The sequence below is a fragment of the Scleropages formosus genome, chromosome 11, assembly GCF_900964775.1.
Source record: "Scleropages formosus chromosome 11, fSclFor1.1, whole genome shotgun sequence".
NCBI classification, from domain to species: domain Eukaryota; kingdom Metazoa; phylum Chordata; class Actinopteri; order Osteoglossiformes; family Osteoglossidae; genus Scleropages; species Scleropages formosus.
Window position 1 is genome coordinate 15,276,118 of NC_041816.1, and position 21,831 is coordinate 15,297,948.

Sequence of the window (21,831 nt, forward strand, 5' to 3'; positions counted from 1 at the left end):
AGAAAAAATGTACTTTGATACTATGTACGACGTGTTCACATTTTAAAATTAAAGTTTAACCACCGTGCCGCGTGCGTGGTTCATATCATAGTCAGAAAAAAAGAGACGAGGCAGCTTGTCATGAGTAACCAAATCGCTGTCATTTAAAGTGAATATACTGACTTAAAGACAGCGTTTTGGTTACATGATACATACACAGGCCTATTTATATATTCATATATTTATATACTACTGTATTCAGTTTTTTTTCTTTTTATTACAGACACAGTGGGAAAAATGAACTGAGCAATGGTTGCTCTGTGGTTCTGGCAACAACTATGCATCTGCTGCCTGAATACTGTATGTTAAAAAAGAAAAAGCAGCCCCCAAGTTAGTCCTATAGTATGTGCCACCATCGATCCTGCGTGCTGTGAATCAACTAAGCATTTACTCTGGAAAAAGTCTTAAAAGTCGTGCGGTGACTGCGATCCAGTCCAGTTCTGAACTGATTTTCATATAGAACTGTGTGAACGGATGATATTAATTTGCTCATATACTTTTTTTAACTAACTTTTTACTTTTTATTGTTTTCTTGTGTTCTACTTTTGGTCTCCCTTGCAGCAGACCGGGCTCTCTAGGCTGGATTTGGAAAATGTGTGCTGGTGCCTATTTGAGGCCTGTCTATAAATAGTGTCCACCATGGTGTGCTAATATCTGAGTGACCATTGCAGCGCTCGCTCTAAAGGACACTCGCCACTCATGAATGGTAAGTTTATTGTCGATTCACTTCAAAAATGAAAGTGCTGTTGTGATTCTGAGCTCAGCTTACACTCACTGTCCATCAACACTGGAAAAGGTTTTTCAAAGTAAGATTGAGTTTAAGTAACACTGCTGTTGTTGCCTGAAAAAAAAACTGAATCTATTTTTATCGCTATTCAGTTGCCGACCATTTCAATGGAAACTAGCTATTTCTGCCTGGCTGATGTTGGTTGTGTGTTCATTGGTGCGCATTAATGACCAAGGGAGTAACAAGTGCAAAAACTGTGTTATTTTGGCTCCTTTGATCTTTAATTGTTTACCTCATTTTCGGTACCCCCCCCCCCCCCTTTTTTTTTTTTTTTTGTTTTTTTACAGCAGCTGACCCTAAACCCAGGAATACAGCTTCTCCGAGACAGATCTTTCAGGAGAATAAAACAAATTGCAAGAAGCACCCACGTTTTGTTTCTTTTGGGAAAACAGATCCGTGTGAGTAACTGTTCGCTGGGGAAAAAATGAGTTCCAGGAGGCCCATGATCCGCTCCTATTCAGGTAATGGGAGATCGGGCTTTCAGAACGGAGAGGAGGTCACGGCGCAGGGCAGCCGAGCCGACGGCCGAGGTTACCTGCACAGTGTCCGGCCTGAGAACAGGTAGAGCCACAGATCACGCCGACGCTCACCGAGGACATTCGTCATTCCTCTAATCACAGGTTTTCAGGACCACTCGCACACATCTACAAAAGGAAGTTGTGCAAGGTTTTCTGATGATTATGCTTCGACCATAGTAACTCCATGGGTCACCTCATGTAATTTTTTTTTTTTTTTTTTGTGCCTTCATGTTCATATTTTGGCTAAAACAATTATTCTAGTAGTTCTGTACAAGTACTCGGTGCTGAAATGCTGCCTTGAACCCTGTGTGTGCACATCTTAGAATTTTTTTAAAAAATAGTCACCAGAATTGTCATGTATTATTTTTCCAACAAAGATGAAGCACAGTGGCATAACTACTGTACATTTTTTATTAACTCCTTTAATTCAGTGATTACATGTCTTTTGAATTCATAAATTTTATCCATTTAATAATATGATAGTATAATACTGAAAATGGAGTATGTATTGCAGATTTTTTGTAAATTTATTTATAAGTCTGTCAGTTTTTTATTTTATTATCCCATATTATCATTTTGAAAGTAAAATAATTAAAATGTTAATATGCGGAAATATATATCATTTTAGCTAGTTTACCTACACTACAGCTTTTCTGCTTGTGATAATACTTGTAATAATACTGCAATGCATCTTGGGGCAAGGAAACCGGGGAACACAACATGGCCGCTCTTCCTTTGTCTGTGTTTCTCTTGCCCTCATTGCTTGTGATGCCCGTAGTCATCTGTGGCCTGTAGGATTGTGGGTGGGCTCAGGTGAAGGGTTCTTTACTCCAACTGTGTTGTCACCTAATACAGTCTCACAGAGCGGGGAAAAAAAAAAGGCAAATGGTACACAGAATGCACGTTGGGCAAAGTGTGTGGCAGCGCTCGCTCTTCTCGAGGTGGTAATGGGTGAGATGCTTCAAGGCAGAGATATAAGAACTGGCCTCAACAAAATGAGGAGCAGTAGTCGTCTAATGGAAAAACAAAATCTCCTGTTGCGCTTCTACTATGTTTGATAGGCTTTTAGTGCTCATTAGTGTTCTTCGTAAAAATGCACATGAATGTTTGTATAAAATTCTATGTACTGTATTGTGCATAGAATTTTTTTTTTTTTTTTTGCTAAGGCATTAACTTATGTCTGTTTTCTTAAATATTTCATATGAACCATGCCAGAAGTGGGCTTACTAGCAGACACTATAATAGCTTTGGAATATGTAAGAAACAAAAGATATTACACCTTTTGAAATAATTGAATAAAACAAGCAATACAAATTACACCTATATTACATGCATTTGTAAGCAGTGTATTTTAAATACAGAAGTATTCTTCTTTTGAAAGTAATACGGTTGTTATTTCAAGAAGCATGTTGCTTACACTGCTACATCCTGCACAGGGGTGCAGGTGAACACTAGGAGCCCACATGATAGCCGTTCATTGAAATTTAATGAGCTTTGTGTCCATGTCTGATGAGCTGCTTCTATCTACCCTTTTTTCGCCTAGCTACTCAAGTCACAGGTATTCTCATTACAAGCCTCTGAGGTAATTTACATGTTTTAATTACGTGTTCAGACTAACAGCTGACTCACACTCAAGTCTTTTTTTTTTTTTTTTTTTTCCCGTTATGGCTTTCTTTTCTTTTTTTATCTTCGTAAGAGAAAAAGTAGCTCTGCATTTTCAATGGTATTTTGTATATCTATACATAGCTTAAATGTGGAATAAGTACATGGGCAATAACGAATCTTAAGGCAGCTACTAGAAGATCGATGGAGCAGAATTAAATTCAAAATTCAGAACATGATCAAAGCATTTTTTCAACACTTGGTTATGTCCTTCAAAATTCATAATGTATTAACCACATGTTTTTCCTCCCTGTAAGCATAAAAATTAGGTGTTATGACAGTGGAATAACAATAAGAATAATTTTTTTGCAGTTGAATATGTTTTCCATCTATGTTACCTAACTTTGGCATTTATTTGTGAATAAAATCTGATTGTACTAATCTGTGAAAACTCAAGGAAACCGTAATTCACTGATAATCCTAAAAATACTGACATTTATAAACATTTATAGCTTTTTTCCTCTGAGAATTGTAATTAAGTTGAACCAGTCTATGTTTCAGGAGTACACTCTGCAGTGTGATGGCACAGTTAACAGAGGAGACCCAACCATCATTTGAGACCACTTTAAAATCCAAGGCAGTATCTGAATCCTGCAATGTGAAGTTCACCTGTGTGGTTACAGGTATATATTCCTATTATATGTGAATGGTGTGTGCTGGTCGAATTCTTAGGAAGGTGTATAATGTCATTTACAAGAGACAGAGAATCTCCATGGAAACATGGAGACATCTCTCTCCTCCAGCCTGTTGGAAAGATAAGTTACCTAATCATGCTTCACCACTGGTCACATAACAGAAAATGGCATTCCTTATTAAGAAATTTCACAAAGAGGAGCATGCCAGAGTACCGATGAGAAGTCTTCAGTCTGCTCCATTCAGAGTTGAAACAGGACTGTGTTTTAGAGCCTTAACACCTGTCTTTGTTTTGTCAGTAATAATGCTACTCTCCAAAAGTTTCTTCTACGAGACGGATGGCCACTGATTGTTCTGTTTACTTCAACAAAGAAAAGATTAAAGGAATTTAGTAAGGATCCATTGAATAAAAGTGCAATCAAACATTTGACATCCAAAGCATTCTATGGATCTTCCAGTGGAAAACCTGTTTCCACAATTAATAAGCAATAACAGTCGTATGTTAAAATGAGATTTGCCTTGCAATACTTACTAACTGTGAATGAAGCTTCCTGAATTTAATTTTTCCTGTACTGTATTACAGCAGACATTGACATCAGCTATAATCTGTGTAGCATATGAGTGGTTGTGAATGCGTATGCATGTGTGGTATCAAATTTATGAAGTTTTTTTTTGTTTGTTTTGATGAAAAGCTAAATTACCATACAAAAAAGGACTCACCTAATGCACGCACGCACACACACACACACACACACACACACACACACACACACACATTGTCTGAACCGCTTGTCCTATACGGGGTCACGGGAAGCCAGAGCCTAACCCGGCAACACAGGGCGGAAGGCTAGAGGGGGAGGGGACACACCCAGGATGGGACACCAGTCCGTCGCAAGGCACCTCAAGGGAGACCCGAACCCCAGACCCACCGGAAGGCTAGAGGGGGAGGGGACACATCCAGGACGGGATGCCAGTCCATCGCAAGGCACTCCAAGTGGGATTCGAACCCCAGACCCACTAGAGACCAGGACCCGGTCCACCCCACTGCGCCACTGCGCCCCCCTCACCTAATGCATCCATTGTTAATTAAATTATGGTAAATTTGTATTTGTCTCAATAATACATTTCTAATTGCCCTGTTATGTCCCTATTAAATTTTCTTTTCACAACAGCATAAAAAAAAAGCAAGGTGTTCAGTTTGCAATTATAGTAGGTAACTTCAGAAGCAAGGCTACCAAAGACATACAAGTCACCAAGTGACTAACAGCAGACCTTGGGCTCCAGGTCCACTGGGTTGAGTCAGAAACAGTATGACCTAAACTGTAACCGCAAAGCAACTGTGGAGAGGAAATAGGGGCTGGTTCATCACATGCTCAGTGATGATGCAATGCTCTGAAACAACAAGGCGTTGTGAGAGCGCTGCCTGTTGAGCCACACCCGAGGTCTCACTTAAATGAAAGAACTGCTTGTTGACTAGCAAAGTTATAAACAAAAGGAAATGATCAAGATAACAGCCGATTTCAGAGTCAAAACTTTTAGAAAAATCTAATTAGTCAGATTGTATTAGTCTATCTGTTTATGTTAATGCATTTTGTCACCCACTACTATTTCTTCATAGGCTACCCAGTACCTGAGTTGACCTGGTATAAAGATGACATGGAGATGGATCGATACTGTGGTCTTCCAAAATATGAAATATTTCGCAATGGGAAAACTCATACACTCCATATTTACAAGTATGTTCCACAAAAGCATCAAATGTTCCTGCTATTGAATTAATATCTTTTAATCTAGAGTTAATATTCCTGTTATGGACATTTTATTGAGATGTCTTGATTCTTTTTCGTAGAATATTTCTGTTGTTATTTCTTTTTATGTTGCTTCCTGTGTATTACAAAAATACCCTTGATGTGTTTCTTGCGTTTTCTGACTTTTGTAGCTGTACTTTGGAGGATGCAGCCATCTACCAGGCTTCAGCCAGGAATAGTAAAGGAATCGTAACCTGCTCTGGGGTCCTGGAAGTGGGCACAATGAATGAGTATCAGATCCACCAAAGGTTCTTTGCCAAACTGAAACAGAAGGCTCAGAACAAGAAGAAAGAGCTGGAGGAAAGTCGGCAGCAAAGTAAGGACAATGTGCAGAGCCCTATAAGCCTGGAACCCTCACAGAGGAAGCTCTTGTCTCCTGGTGAGACCTCTGGTTTAGTGGTGGATAGAGATGGTTTGCTTAAGGCACAGGACAAGGAAACTGTGGCTGAAGCTGGGATTACTGAGGGAGCTCTGGAGAGCACAGAGCCCCCTGAAGGTACTACAGAGCTACCTAATGGGTTCCCGGTCATAAATGAGAATGCCAAACCGCCACTTACATACATCTTTGAGACAGTGGAGGTAGTGACCACCAGGCAAACAAACAAGGGATCGCAGTGCAAAAAGAAGATAAAAATCTCAAATGGAGAGGTGAGTGAAAAAGGCGGCATGTCTGAAGATTCTGGAAATGTGAAGGAAGTAAGCGAGGGGGACGTAAGTCTGACCACTGAGGAAAAGGAGGACTCTATAGAGAAGGAGATGAAGGTTGGCTCTTCTCACCATTCACCCGCAGACAAAGAAAATCAAAAACAAATGGATGAGTCCGATAAGACAACACAATGTGACAGTGTTGCAGGGCTTGAGTCTCAGGTTGTTGCATCAAAACAAAAGGATTCTTCTAGCACTCAATCACCCCTTACTTCCATGTTTTTTTCATTGAGGGACATACTCTTTGGAAGCAAGAGTAAGAGCAGAAATGAACCAGTAGATTCCTTGGACAGAACAAGCGGTACAAAATTGAGACAGGATGAAAAAAAACCTCTGGCAGTCCCTTTAAAACTGTCTCAGCAAAACAAGAAAGACAAGACAGAGAAATATGAAAAAGCCAGAATGGAAACATCACGGATGAAAACTAATGACAAGTTGCCCTCAAAGGACATCCATGTGAAAAGAACAACCCCTTTGAAAGTTCACCGTGAAGATCCTATTAAACAAGGCAATTTGAATGTAGATGGACTCAAACAAGGAATTACAGTTAAAACTGGCACAGAGTCTGTCAGCAACTCAGCAAATGTTAAAACTGGCGCAGAGTCTGTCAGCAACACAGCAAACATGCCATGTGAAACTCATGTTGCTGCTCTGCAGCAACTGAATGAACAGAAGGAGGTTCAGGTGCCCGTTGAGGAAACAGACCTCATCCCAAGATGTGCAACACCACCCCAGCTGCAAACGCCATGTGCTGTAAGTACTTTGGAATGTGTTCATGAGCACTTCTCATTGTCAAACTCAGGCCAAGCCAATGGCCTAACAGCCACTGGACAACTATTTATAGAGTGCTCAAGTATGCATTTATATGACAAGGCCTGAGTTTATTGATGTGCCCTGGCTCAGACGAGAGACATCTATTATCAAAGCACACAGCTGCCCTTGGAAAATATACCTCCTGAGAATTAACTCAGCCTAGAATGATATTTCCAATATTTCCATCAACAAAGCAACATTTTTTTTCCATGACACTACTTGGGAGGCAGCTTTACGTGATACACTTAAAAGAACCATTAGTGATGTGATACCACAAAGTCACTTTAAATTGATGCAATGTGTTTAATAAGCTGCAGGTGCTTTAGAACAATGATGCCCTTTGTGCAACTGCACAGTGCGGTCAGAAAAGGAAATAGTTTCAGCATCACAAGCTTTTTTGAGCTGTAGTGGAAGTGGTGAAACAGTGAACAGATAACATCACCTGAACTGTGCATTTAAAGTGCACCACCAACCATATAATTTTATGAATGAACAAGATAACAGCAATAATGCCAGTATTCTCAAAATTACAGTATATCTAGTCACTGAGACATGAAATATGGCTCTCTGTGACTGTAAAAACATTCTCTAGAATAATGATGGGGTTGTAAACACAAAGTGCGGTGTGAAGGGTAAAGTGAGCAGTAAAACACACCCCTAAAGCAGTGCCTCTTTACATTGTCGACATTCCTCAGTTACCTCAACTGCCTAAAATAAAACCCTTCTTCACTCTGCGTGGCACAGAGGCTACCCATACAAAGTGTCAACTCTGGCTTCGTTAGGTTTTCACGAGAGTGACTGCTGTGGAAGAAATTCGACATAACTCAAACAAAGGACCCAAGATGGGAGAAAGTATCTTAATGTATTTCACCCCAGTTGGAGGGAGAGTCCCCTGTCCCCTGTGTCAGAGTCTAGGGAGTCTCCCCAACCATCCAATACACGTATTATATAGTTCCAAAACCTCATGTTACATACATGATAACATTTCTCATTGGATTTCTTTCTGCGTGATTAAAGCATGCTCCGCTTGTGTTTACTTCTAATTTCTTTCTTACTTATCCACTACATTTCCTATAGGCTAAAGTAATTTATGCACAACATATAGCAGGCACCCCACACCCCTCCAGCTTATCTCTCAACCAGCCAAAATGATTTATTTTCTTGTTTTTCAGTGTCAGCTACTTCTTACAGTTGGGGGTGCAGTTTCGATACATCCTGCTTTTCACACAATGGGCTTTCTTCAGCAGTTTCAGAAGACAGTCAATCACTTGTACATTTAATGCATGCTGTCATTTATACTCCATTTTCTTATTTTTCTGTCACACCACCTGCAAAAATATACTGTGGTCAATTCCCCTTGTACCAAGAGTGTCGTTGAAGTAGCCTGTTACCTCAGTGGTTACAGTGACATAAGATGCAGGAATATCATGTGAAATTAAAAAGCACATTTCAGATACTTTTAATGTTCACGTCCTTTAAATAAATTGGGGGAGGATACGCTGTGATTTTCATATTTTTTCTCTGTTCTTAAAACAGATTCATGTACATTTCGTACAAAGATTTTTGTCTTCTCACTTGGTGAGAAATTGTCAACTTTTTTTGTGGGTGAGCCTATTTAGCTAAATATAAAATAGCAGAAGACTTCAGTAACTAAGAATGAACAACTGAGAATTAATTGAAAAATGACTGAGAATTCTGTAACATACATCTTTCAGTGAAAATTGTGGTATGCATAATTATACCATATGTAAATGTAACTACAGCTCATTTGATAACTGACAGGGAAGGAAAGTGTATGTGGTTGTCTTATCCAGTTCTGCTGTTAGAACTCTTATTACATTTTATAGGTGAATATATACTCTTCGGGGGTGCGGTGGTGCAGTGGGTTGGCCCACAGTCCTGCTGTCTGGTGGGTCTGGGGTTCAAGTCCCGCTTGGGGTACCTTGCGACAGAGTGGCGTCCTGTCCTGGGTGTGTCCCCTCCCCCTCCGGCCTTATGCCCTGTGTTGCCGGGTAGGCTCCGGTTCCCCGTGACCCCATATGGGACAAGCGGCTCTGAAAATGTGTGTGTGTGCGTGTGTGTGTGTGTGTATGTACTCTTCAACTAAAGAATTTAGCTTTATTTTCGATCACTCTATACTGAGATATTCCATAAGATTAAATACTGTTAATTTTTTGAGTTTATGCAATACATGGCCTTTTGTTATTAACCTTATTTTCTTAGAAAACACACACATACTGGCTGAAGCCACTTGTTCTAAGTGGGGTCGCGGCGAACTGGAGCCTAACGCGTCAACACAGGTCGTAAGGCCGGAGGAGGAGGGGACACACCCAGGATGGGATGCCAGTCTGTCACAGGGCACCCCAAGCGGGACTTGAACCCCAGACCTGCTAGAGAACAGGACCCAGCCAAGCCTGCTGCGCCACCACACCCCCTCTTAGAAAACACTTACATAGTAAATCATTTACACTTACATACTTTTTTAACTTCCAGAGCTGCTAATCATACATAACTAGTATTGTCTTTTAGCAAATAACAAGTATTTTTCAAAAGTCTTTGTACCATTTCCTCCACAGTATAACCTGTGGAGGCTTAACCCTTTGCAAGATTAAGAACATTATGGAATATGTCTTTTGCGTCCTCAGGTTGAGTGCATTTGGCTGAACATTTATGATCATATTTTAAGATGAGTTACACTTAAGAACCGTGGACAGGCAGCCCCCAGAACAATTTCCCCACAGTGTTCATCTGAACACCTGTCGGATGAAAGTGGTAACAAAGTCCCCAGATGAGGGAATCTCCCAGCCCGTGCTGTGCTGGGCTTCAAATGTGTGGCTGGGGAAAATCTGAGCTGACATCAACACAGTTCCGCTCAATAAATAGGACTGGCTGCTTAGGAGTAAGGCCATCGGGTCACGATGGAAACAGCGAGTCACATTACTATATATAGCTTCATCTTCTACATTTTAAATCTTTGTTATTTGTGTATTTTTAGTTGTCTGAATACAGCTGCACATCTAGAAATTATAATGCAGATAATTTTAACTGATGGAAGAGACATGTAGAGTGGTCATTATTACTGTACATTCTGAAGTTCTAGTAGTAATTACGTTTTGTGCAATTCAGTGATGAAAAGAATTACACCTCAGCTGAAACACTATTTGCTGGCAGTGCATTTATTTCATATTGCAGTAGTGGCCTACAATACCGGTAGTTTATGATTTTAACTTTGAAAATGAATGTTCCAAACATTAATGCATGTCTCTGCAGCATAGACAATATCTGTATTGTGTCTTGGGTAAAACACATGTAGGTACAGTGCTGCATGAGAGTATGTGAATGCTATAGGTATGGTCATTATTGTTGTATTAAATATTGAAATTAACCTCTTAAATCTGAATCTTAAATCTTTAAATAACCTTTACACACCTGATTCTACTCAGTTGCTTGGTTTAACCAATGCAGCTTGGGGTTCACTTATTTTTGCACTGGCACTACTTCCATTTTTCTACTATTCACATGATTTTCTCTAGACCAGCATACTGAAGTGGTAATTACACACCTGTTATATCTGGGAAAAAAGACTGGTTCTGATCAAATAATGATTTTGTGGTAAAACTATGGGATGCAAAGGGTTCACATACTTTCAGGCAAAGTACAGTGAAGTATACTGACAGACCAAAGTGATAAAGGGTAGGTTATATTACTCCTTCATATCAAGTACTGTAGAAAATACCAGTTCTGTAATGGATTAATTTGAATTAGTGGAACTTTATGATGATGTGCTTTATTTATAAAAATAGCAAGACTTTTTTTAATTATAATGTAAAATGAAACTAAAGAAAGTGCTCATTAACCATAACATTTTTTTTTCCTCCTAAAACATATACACTGGGCTAAGATTACTGTCTTTGTAATTTTTGTGTCTAAAGCAGCTGGGAACTCTCTGTACTCTGAAATTTAGGGACAACTTAAGCCTGCAACCCACAGCTTCAGGCAGTTCCTGTTTTTGGTTCAGGTGCAGCAGGCATAGTTGCCTTCTACACAGCACACTTGTTTCATATAATCATAAAGATGTTACAGAAAAGAACATCTAAATAGTTCATTAGAATTTATTGCAATATATATTATACCATGTTTGCCAAAACTGATTTTTCAGTCATAGAATTACAGTAATGTTTAAAGCACCCCAGCAATTTGACAAGTCAAAAAAAAATTCTCCTTCATTCCATACACATTGTATATGCATTTTGCATGCGGTACAGTGTCTATGACATGCTGCCTCAGATGTGTTTTTCTTTTGTAGGTGGAGATGGATAGTACTGGTGGCAAAGTCATTGCCACCGTCTCCAGTCCTCCTAGGGTGGATGTATGTGCAACTCATCTGATTATTCTGGAAGGACAAGACTCCATACATGATACCAGCAAAAACCATGCTATACACAATAAATCCTTATCGTCCTCCAGTGATATTACAAAAAGCAAACTTTCTGACCACAAGGGACCAGAAGAAAACTATTCAAATGCACACAATATAAGAGAACAAGAGAAAAAAGATCTGCAGAACACAGGTGAAAGTGAGAATTTTTCTCAGTGTAACATTTTACTAAAGATGAACCAAGGTTCAATGGAAGTTAGAAATGATATTATAAAGGAGAACAATATGCAAGAAAAGATGAATGTAGAGGAACAAAAAGTTAACATAAAAACAGAGGAAGATGCTTTTGTGTTCACAAAGGAAGAATATAAGGAGAAACATAATATTAAAATGTATGAAATGGCTTCTGTCTTCACAGAGGAGAAAGATGATCTGAAAGATAACATAAAACCACTAGAACTTACTTCTGTCTTTATGGAGAAGAAAGATGAAGTGAAAGAAAAGGAAAACACAGTGGGCCTAAATCAGCAAAATGAAACTCAGAGAATTCTACAAATAAAAGCAGGTGGTGAATGTGGCAATATGCCAGTGAAGTCTCTCTCGTGTGTGAAATTAATGAAAAAGGTTCCAGAAGTGAAAATTCTTGAAGAAGGGATTACAGAAACCAAGGAATTGTATATGGAACCACCTAACAAGGAAGGTGTTGCAAAAGGTCGTGAAACAGGGAATATAGAATACACAGAATCACACACTAATCTCAAACCTTCCAGCAAGGAGGATATAGGAAAAATTCATGAAACAGAGATTACAGAGCCTGCTAAATCAAAACTACAACCACCCAATAGGGAATGTAGTTCAAGCATTCTTGTAGCAGAGATTAAAGAACCCAACGATTCAAACTTGGAAGCATCCAACAAGGAGGGTACTGTCAGAGGTCCCGAAGCAAGGATTATAGAGCAAATTGAATCAAAACTGGAACCTCCCAACAGGGAATGTCATGCAAGAGTTTGTCCACCAGGGATTATAGAACTCAATGGATCAAATTTGGAAGAACACAATAAGGAAGCAATTATAAGAGTTCCTGTAGCAGGAATTAAAGAACCCAGTGATTCAAACTTGGAAGCATTCAACAAGGAAGGTACTGTAAGAGATCCTGAAACAGGGATTGCAGAGCAAATTGAATCAAAACTGGAAGCACCTAACAAGGAATGTATTGCAAAAGTTTGTATACCAGGGATTACAGAACTCAATGAATCAAACTTGGAACAACACAGTAAGGGAGACATTGTAAGAGATCCTGTAACAGAAATTAAAGAACCCAATGATTCAAACTTGGAACCACCCAACAAGGAATGTAATACAAGAGTTTATGAACCTGGAATTATAGAACTCAGTGAATCACAATTGGAACAAACCAATAAGGAAGCTATTGTAACCAGTTCTGAAGCAGTTATTAAAGAATCCAATGAATCAAACTTAGGTCTGCTCAACAAGGAAGGTATTGTAAAAGTCTTTGATGCTGGGATTGCAGAGCCAATTGACTCAAAACTGGAACCACCCAACAAGGAATGTAGTGTAAGAGTTCCTGAAACAGGGACTACACATTCAATTGAATCAAAACACAAACTACCCACTAATGAATGTAATGTAAGATTTCCTGATTCAGAGATTACAGAGCCAACTGAATCAAAAGAAGAACCACCCAACAAGGAATGTCATGTAAGAGTTCTTGATCTAGGGTTTTCAGAACCCAATGAATCAAAATTGGAAATATCCGATAACAAGGGTATTGTGACAGTTCCTGAAGCAGGGATTACAAAGCAATTAAAATCAAATCTGGAACTTCCCACTAAGAAATGTATTACTCCTGAGGTAATCGAACATGAAAGACATGTTTTAAAGCCACATGATTTTGAGAGAAAATACAAAGATGATCTAGAGGCACCAGAATATTTAGTACATAACACATATATATCTAAACAGTCTCATTTAGAGGAATCTCAGATGTGTCCTACAGCACTCTTAGGGTCAGTGCTTTCAACTAAACATGCAGAGCTACCTATGGCCCCATCTGTAGGCCCTGTTTTGAGCAATGTCAGGGATGAAGTTTACCTTCTAGGGAGTGAAAGTAAAAGTGATCTTAACAGACAAAACCAAGATAATACGAGTACACTGGAGAAAACCAGTAGTTTTGTTACAGAAACAGGCAATGATTTTTTCAGTGTTCAGTCTATACATATCGAAGAAAGTTACAAAGTTAATGAGACTGAGAGTGCAGCTGACAACAAGAAGGATGCTACCACAGTTATACCAACACTGAAAGCATTAACAAATGTACCAGGCTTTGTAGCTCCTCCTATCTCTGTTACGTTTGTAGATAGCAACTGTGAAAAGGCGTCACATTGTAAAGATGAGATAAATGAGGTTCAGTCATTAGTTAGTCTCCTCCGGGAAGTGAAAAATGACCTTGACACAGAGCGACTGGGTGTCTCTTCCTCTTTAGAGGGAAAAAAAGAGAACAGTTCATTTGCACAATACACTGATCAGGGTCCAGATGCAAGACACCCAGGTGTGACTGACTGTTCTACGGTTGCTCCCCTAGGATTCAGCACATCTAAACAAACAAGTTCACCTCCCATGCCTGTCAGTGCACCCAATGAATTTCCCAAAAAGACTAGTCCACTTGTCGGCTGCACTGAACCAGAATGGAGCGAACAAGGGTGTAAAACTGACTGTGTCACATTTATTGGTCATGTCCAAAAAGACAAAAGTGCTGCTGAAACAGTTAGTACAACAATCCCTCAGACACCCCTGCTAAGTCCTGCAACAATGCGACGGTTTGCAGCAAAGGGCATTTCATATTTACATTCTCCTGGCTTGGTGGCAGTTCCTACAATTCAAATAGAAACTGCCATGTTTGGTGAGAAAACTGGAGAGAGGCAAAGTGGGAAAGACGGTATGCTACCTTGTGAGAGCAGCCCCAAACTAAAGAGGGCTGACAGCTTTACCATCATACCTTCTGCTACCCCTGAGGAGTTGGCCTCAGGGGCTCGCCGCAAAATTTTCATCTCAAAAACTAAAGGAGAAGAGGCTGAAAGTACCAACCTGGGTGCCCAGACAAGGTGGGATGACATGGCGAGGAGGAGCAGGACTTCTCTAGATCAAGATGTTGCATATGTATCTCCTGGGCAGTCTCGTAGGTCTACCTCCCTGGGAGCCCCCACAAGTCAGCAGACACCACCTCTAGAGAGATGCTCCCCCATTTTAGCTCGGAAGAAGGCTACACTGCAGGTGCCCAAAGAGTATGAGAAAAGCGAAGAGACTGAAACCACCAGCACAGATGAAAAACTAGCAGAGAAGAAGACAGATCCCTTCAAAGGTAAATCATGAATCTGTACATATGTAAAAAGCACATTGCAACTGAAGCCCAGTTCATCAGATGATAGAGAGACAGGCAAGCAGATGGATGGATGGATGAATCACACTGTCATGAAACTATATAAACTGTGCATGGGTTATTGGAGGGGATTCAGATTCTAAAATAAAATTAAATGCTAAACATGACCACAGTGAGACTGGAATCAGTAATATAATTACCCTTTTTGTTCCTGTGCGGTGTTTCTTTCATTCCAGCTCCTCAGGTTATCCGCAAGATCAGAGGGGAACCTTTTTCTGATGCCACAGGCCACCTGAAACTATGGTGCCAGTTTTTTAATGTGCTCAGTGACTCCACCATAAAGTGGTACAGAGATGATCTCAGTATTGCTGAGATGGAAAGAAGGTAAATCCCTTAACAGTCTAAAGGAGAGAAGCATATGATAAGCATTGCATTGTCTAATAAAATAATTTCTGAAGTGACAAGACATGTAAAAACTTTTCCTTGGTTCCACAACTATCATAATGCCCACATTCATTCACTTTCAGCCAGCTACTTGTAAAAACACAAGGTATCCAATGATTAGTTTTTCACATTAATACACATGCATGGTAAGTTATAGTAAAAATTATGACCAGCTAAGCAGAACCAGCAAAACAATGGATAATCAAAAAATGAAGAAAAAAAAGAATATTTAAACTGATAATGCTCTTTTTCTATCCCAGTCAGACAAGGATGTCAGGTTTCTACAGATGTGACCTCTGCTGGCAGAATGTGTAATTGAGAGTAAGCTCACTTGGTACTGTGTGTCTCAGCTTAATGACACCCTGTATTCTCCACTTTTCAGGTCGGGAGATGAGAGTCAGGTAGCACTAGCCATCGTCCAGGCATCCAGCAGGGACTGCGGAGTTTACAGCTGTACAATCAAGAACGAATATGGCATGGACTCAACAGATTTTCTGCTCAGTGCAGACAGTATGTTCTATTCATGTTACAGTTGGAAATATGGTCTCATGAAAAACTTATCACTGTGGAGCTCATTGTCCTCTCTACTCCTATCTTCCTATCTTTGCAGTACTATCAGAGTTCATTTTGCGAGATGACTTGGAAGGTAAGAATAAATTCCTCTGGTTGTAGAAAGATTTAAACTTTAACCTCTCTGTGGGACAGTTACTGTACCTACAGTAATGGCTTTGTGTCCTGTGCAGCTGGGGAGGAGATTGAGATGACTCCAATGGTGTTCAGTAAGGGGCTGGCAGACTCTGGATGCTGGGGGGAAAAGCTGTTTGGACGCATCGTGATTGCAGAAGTGCATGTAGGAGAGGGTTGTGCACATAAGGCCTGCAAAGTGAAGGTCATCTATGGCTTGGAGCCTGTCTTTGAATCTGGAAGCACCTGCGTTATCAAAGTGCGGAACCCCATTGCTTATGGGACCCGAGAGGAGAATAATCTCCTTGAGAGGAATTTAGAAATTACCAAGGAGGTAAGTGCTGTCAAAGGAAAAACCCTGCATTTATTTACCTTATAGTGTGGAAAAAAAATGTGGACTGATGTCCGCAATGTGTTCAGGTAAGTGAAGTATTTCAAGATGTCTTGGAGAATGTTTCTTTGGCGTAACATTTATTGTAATATGTCTTCTCCATGGGGGGCGTGGTGGTGCAGTGGGTTGGTCCACAGTCCTGCTCTCCGGTGGGTCTGGGGTTCAAGTCCCGCTTGGGGTGCCTTGTGATGGACTGGTGTCCTGTCCTGGGTGTGTCCCCTCCCCCTCTGGCCATACGCCCTGTGTTGCCGGGTAGGCTCCGGTTCCCCGTGACCCCCTATGGGACAAGCGGTTCTGAAAATGTGTGTGTGCGTGTGCGTGTGCGTGTTCTCCATTACACATCTATGGTGAAATCTGCAGTTTAATAAACCTTAAAGGATAGGCCCTAAATAAATTCTTTTATACTGCAAGTCATTGAACTCCTTCTTTTGTTCTGATAGCAGTTTGATGATCAGAAATTAGCCACCAGAAGAAATTCACCGACTGTACTGGATGATTGAAGGAGGTCTATGAATATAACGTAATGTTTAGTTATACCATAACTCTGTCTTTCAGGAATGTAAAAGACAAAATTTGATTCGCCAGTACTGTAATATCTTTGCTGCTGAAGCAAGGGTGATAGAGAATTTTGGACTGCCACTAGAGTGAGTATGATGATGAATATTTTGATTTTCTGCAGTAAGACCAAATCATTAGGAAATATTAAGACATGAAAGTTTCAAAATAATAATATATGTAATTGTTTCATCAACAGTTCACTGACTTTTAATCATTTTCAAATGAAAACAGTTAAGAGATGGAACTGTGCTACCTTTGTGCTACCATGTTGACTGCAACATTCCAGAACATTCTTTACATTTACATTTACATTTATTCATTTAGCAGACACTTTTCTCCAAAGCGACATACATTGCATGCATTTGTACCATAGTGGAGCCAGAACTGAGAACCTTCATGCCTTACCTTTCGTGCTTAGGGCTACCAAGCGGTCAGATGTGAAAGAGCGAAGCAGTCTGGTTGGGGTGTAGTGGATGATCAAGTCCTGTAGATAGCTGGGAGCAGTTCTATTGATGCATTTGTAGGCCATAACCAGTGTCTTAAATTTGATCCGGGCAGCTATAGGAAGCCAATGCAGTGAAACGAGTAGGGAAGATACATGGGAACACTTTGGCAAGTCAAGCACAACTCGAGTTTTGTATCAGCTGTAGAGGTTTGATGCCAGTAGCAGGAAGGCTAGACAGGAGAGAGTTGCAGCAGTCCAGATGGGATGTCACCATGGCCTGGACAAGTAGTTTGGGAGAGTCAATTGTGATGTAAGGACGGATCCTGCAGATCTTATGTAGGATGTGTCTGCAGGTCTGGGTTGTGGCTTCGATGTGTTAAGAGAAAGAAAAACCTGAGTCAATCAACACTCCCAGACTCTTAATTGAGGAAGTAGGCAAAATGAGTAAGTTGTCCAGTTTGATCGAGAGATCATGACAGGAAGACAGGCCAGCTGAGAGGTGGAGGATATCTGTTTTGGAGAGGTTGAGTTGTAGGTGGTGATCCAACATCCATGCAGAGATGTCCGACAGACAGGCAGTGATGCGCCCAGAAATGTCTGATGCTCCAGGTGGAAATGAGAGGAAGAGCTGGGTATCATCAGTATAGCAGTGGTAGTTGAATTCATGAGAGACGATGACAGGGCCGAGGGAGGATGTGTAGACTGAAAAGAGCAGAGGACTCAGTACCGAGCCCTGTGGGACACCAGTTGAGAGAGGCAGAGAGGAATGGGAGCCCCGCCAGACCACTTGATAGGATCTGTCGGATAAGTTGGACTCAAACCATCTTAGTGCTGTTCCTTTGATCCCAAGCTCACTAAGAGAGGAGAGTAGAATGTGGTGGTCAACAGTGTTGAATGCTGCAGACAGGTCAAGGAGGATGAGGACCGAGGAAAGGCTGGCCGCTCTAGCCGACTGGAGAGCATCAGACACTGCCAGGAGCGTTGTCTCGGTGGAGTGACTAACTCTGAATCCAGACTGATATCCATCGAGGAGATGGTTCCAGGAGAGGAATTCAGATAGTTTGGATGATTCAGAACATTCTTTGCTGGTCTGCGTGTGTTGTAGGATTATCCCTTTATACTTGATGTACCGGCCCGCGAACACTGTGCCATATGCCACCATGGAAGCGGACTTGCGCGGTATCTTCCTACGATACTGCCTGATAGACAGCACGGGGAGGCTCATCATGAGGAATGTCTCCGAGGTGGAGCAGAAGTGCTACACCTTTCAGCACTGGATCCACCAGTTCACCAATGGCAACTTACTGGTCACCCAGCTGGAAGGTGAACTCCTAGCAGGACTACCAAATAGCGCAAAAAACTTTCTAACTTATACATTTTTTCTACACCTCTGTGAAAAAATTAAACTAACTCAATTTTTTTTCAGGTGTGGGTACGAAGATAACAAATGTAAGAATTGCTACAAAGTCAAAAGGGTTAGTAACTCTAAGTGCCTTTGTTGTATTTTCTTATATTTACCATGCTAGAATGCATGATATTTACACTTTTGGCAGACTGCATAAAATTTGAGGATCTTGTACAGGCAAGATAACTTTCCAGATACTGTAGAAATGAAAGTTGCTTTTGTTAAAGCATGTGGTGTTTCAAGCAGTTCCCATAAATTGTGCCTTTTTTGCAGATATCAGGGGCTCTCAGACAGTGGGAATCCGCAGGTGTTCCAGCAGTTTGCCACACAGCACCACTGCAACCAGTACTGTGGCCTCCTGGGCCTTCACTCACTGAAGACTTTGGACTCCCTCCAGCAACCCATCAAGCCGAAAGGCTCCAGGAGCCCTTTGGCAACTCGCAAGATGGACTCTGGTTCAGGCTCGTCTAGTCCACAGCTGCAGAAGAAAGGTGCCCTAAGCCCTCAGGCCCCTAAAAAAGTCTTGTCCAGCCCCAAGATGGCTAAAAAGTCAGAGGCGAGTGACAGCAAGTCAACATCAAAACACAAAACTGTGGAAGTTCCCAAAGTTGTCAGGATGAGGTAAAAGGGGAACTATGCAGAGCAGCTGCATCAGCATCTTACCTCATTTATCCCAGTTGTCTTTACAAACCATTGTATTTTTTTTCAATTCCAGTTATTTAGTTTGATCTCAACTAAAAACCTGGAGGAACAGAAAGACTGAAAAATATAGAGTAGAAAGACATCACTGTATTGAGTAAAAACACTAACGATAAAAATATTATAAATAAATATCAAATCAATATTTAATGACCACACAACAATATTTATTTGCTTCTTAAGTATTCTTATTATGTATAATGTGTATAGCTTTACAGATTTAACGTTTGGAAGCTTACGATTTGTATTTCTGTACACTTTTACCGGAGCTGTTAAGACAAAAACATTAGGCAGCCATAAAGGGTCCTGTTCTAACATGGTCTGAAAGCCATAATCAAGTTCTACCACTGTAAACCTTGCATTACATGTTGTGGCACTTGTGGTTAATGGAGCCTTCAGATTATTAGATAACAAGTAAAACTGGCTTGGGATAATGGACAGTAAGTCAGACTTTTAACCCTTGATACTTCAGGTAGACCTTTGTAAAGGGGTGTGTAGTAAGTATTTCCAGTGAGAACCTCACACCTGAGTGTGGTTTTAATGTTACTTGTGAATAAATTGGCAGTGTTTCCTTCTTTAACGCAACAATTCTTACACAGAGAGTTTTCTTTTGTACCGTGATAGTTGACCTTTGTCTTTGCATATATATTCCTCTTTCTCTCGTGGTCACAGACGTGTTCTTGCACCGAATACCATGCTTTTCTTTCTCCAAAAAAACTCTAAAAATTAAAATCAAACAACCATTCCTAGCTGCATATTTGTTCGTAATTTTTGGGAGATTTTGTCGATCTGATGTCTGTTTTGTTTGTGAATTGTAACAGCTTCATATTCAAAAAGACATTTTGCCCTTTGTTGCAGCATTTATTTAGCACGTATAACTGAGTCACATTTTCTGAGTGCAGTGAGCATAGTGATGAATGTGATCTATGCTCTGTACAGTAGCAGCAGTTTTCATATTAGTGTACACGGTGCACATCATTCAGGTTAAATGAATTTCTGTTTGCTTTTCTCATTGTGCGTCTTTTAATGCAGGACTGTACTTGTTATTTGATTTTGGACACTGGAAGGTGCCCTTTGCTCTGGTCAGGCGTTTTCAGTACATTGGGTGTCACCTTAGGCCTAACTGTAATGATGCTGGGCTTCACACTAGCCCCACCCCTGTGCTGTCACTGACTCTGAGCTGAGCACTTTCCTCTCCATTTCACCGGAAATGACTCAGAGTGCTGCTGACGGCTGCCCTGATCTGTGCCCTCGCCTTGCCGCGATGTGGGAAATGACTTGAAGTTGCTATGTAGCATCACTCTGTTCTGTGAACTACAATGAAGTGTACATTATCCCATGTCCTGTAATGGGAGTCTCTGCAAAAAAACAGTGCTACAGTATCTGCACATATCCCCCAGGCTGAAAGTTACCGAAACTCCGTGCATATATTTTACATGTGCATTTAAAAAGTTGATGACTGAATTATAAAAGTCTGCATTATTGATTTTGTCTCTTCACAAGCAATTTTTAAATCACCGGATCTAGCTGACATTTTGTCAGGTTGGAGGAGTATTTGTCTCAGGGGATACTATAGTCATATACTGTACACTTTAGCTTGCTAGGCATTGCTTAACTGCTAGCATCTGAAAAATGTGTTGCTGTATAAAAATAATCAGTCAAAAGAGGAATGTAAGGGTGAGTATAAGGGCAATTCCGTTTTGTTCATTTTATGTGTGTGTGAGAGGGGGTGGGGTGTGCATTCCTATGTGTGCAACCAAGTTTTCTGTGTGTGGGGGGTGTGCATTCCTATGTGTGCAACTGAGTTTTCTGTAGATCTCACAAAATTATAAAACTTTTGTAAAATAAAAATTCATATGCCAACTTTTCAGAGTATTATAGTAATTTACCCAGATAATTGCCCTTAATTTCAACATCTCAAATAAAAATACTCTGCTAAACCATTTAGACAAGAGTTTATATGTAGCTTTAAAAAACTCTAAACGTGTTATTTCAATGTATGAAAGAAGTTTATTTTTTAGTGCTTTAATGATGAAATACTGGACAATGTTTTTAAAAAAAATCCGTTTTAAAATAGCATTCATTTTAGGTACATGAAAAGTTAGATTAGGGTGGCACAATGAGTAGCGCTGCTGTCTCACAGCATCTGGGTGGTGCGAGCGGATGTGGGTTTGATCCCCGTTCAGTCTGTGCGGGGTTTGCATGTTCTCCCTGTGTCTGCGTTGGTTTCCTCTGGGTGCTCTGGTTTCCTTCCACAGACCTGCTGTTCAGGTTCACCCCTAGTGTGTGAGTGACAGAGAGTGTGTGGTCCACTGATATATGGATGAGTGACCCAGTGTAAGTAGTGTATCTAGCAGTGTAAGTCACCACGGTGAATAAGGTGTGTGGACTGATAACACTACATAGAGTTCATTGGAAGTCGCTTTGGAGAAAAGCATCTGCTAAGTGAATAAATGTAAATGTAG

The 21,831-nt window shown here is 40.5% G+C and overlaps 1 protein-coding gene across 1 annotated transcript in view; it reads left to right on the forward strand.

The window, feature by feature from the left end:
• The window catches only part of alpk3a (alpha-kinase 3a), a 21,557-nt gene extending 336 nt beyond the window's left edge, over positions 1 to 21,221 (forward strand). The window contains exons 2-16 of the mRNA XM_018763782.2: positions 601 to 745; positions 1,114 to 1,387; positions 3,496 to 3,629; positions 5,258 to 5,375; positions 5,579 to 6,905; positions 11,272 to 11,536; positions 11,762 to 14,722; positions 14,977 to 15,124; positions 15,567 to 15,694; positions 15,795 to 15,830; positions 15,928 to 16,202; positions 16,815 to 16,903; positions 18,368 to 18,585; positions 18,689 to 18,737; positions 18,941 to 21,221. Of these exons, the coding sequence (XP_018619298.2) occupies positions 1,251 to 1,387; positions 3,496 to 3,629; positions 5,258 to 5,375; positions 5,579 to 6,905; positions 11,272 to 11,536; positions 11,762 to 14,722; positions 14,977 to 15,124; positions 15,567 to 15,694; positions 15,795 to 15,830; positions 15,928 to 16,202; positions 16,815 to 16,903; positions 18,368 to 18,585; positions 18,689 to 18,737; positions 18,941 to 19,292 (6,237 nt within the window). The 5' untranslated portion in view covers positions 601 to 745; positions 1,114 to 1,250 and the 3' untranslated portion in view covers positions 19,293 to 21,221. The remainder of the gene's footprint in view (positions 1 to 600; positions 746 to 1,113; positions 1,388 to 3,495; positions 3,630 to 5,257; positions 5,376 to 5,578; positions 6,906 to 11,271; positions 11,537 to 11,761; positions 14,723 to 14,976; positions 15,125 to 15,566; positions 15,695 to 15,794; positions 15,831 to 15,927; positions 16,203 to 16,814; positions 16,904 to 18,367; positions 18,586 to 18,688; positions 18,738 to 18,940) is intronic.
• The last annotated feature ends 610 nt before the right edge of the window (positions 21,222 to 21,831 follow it).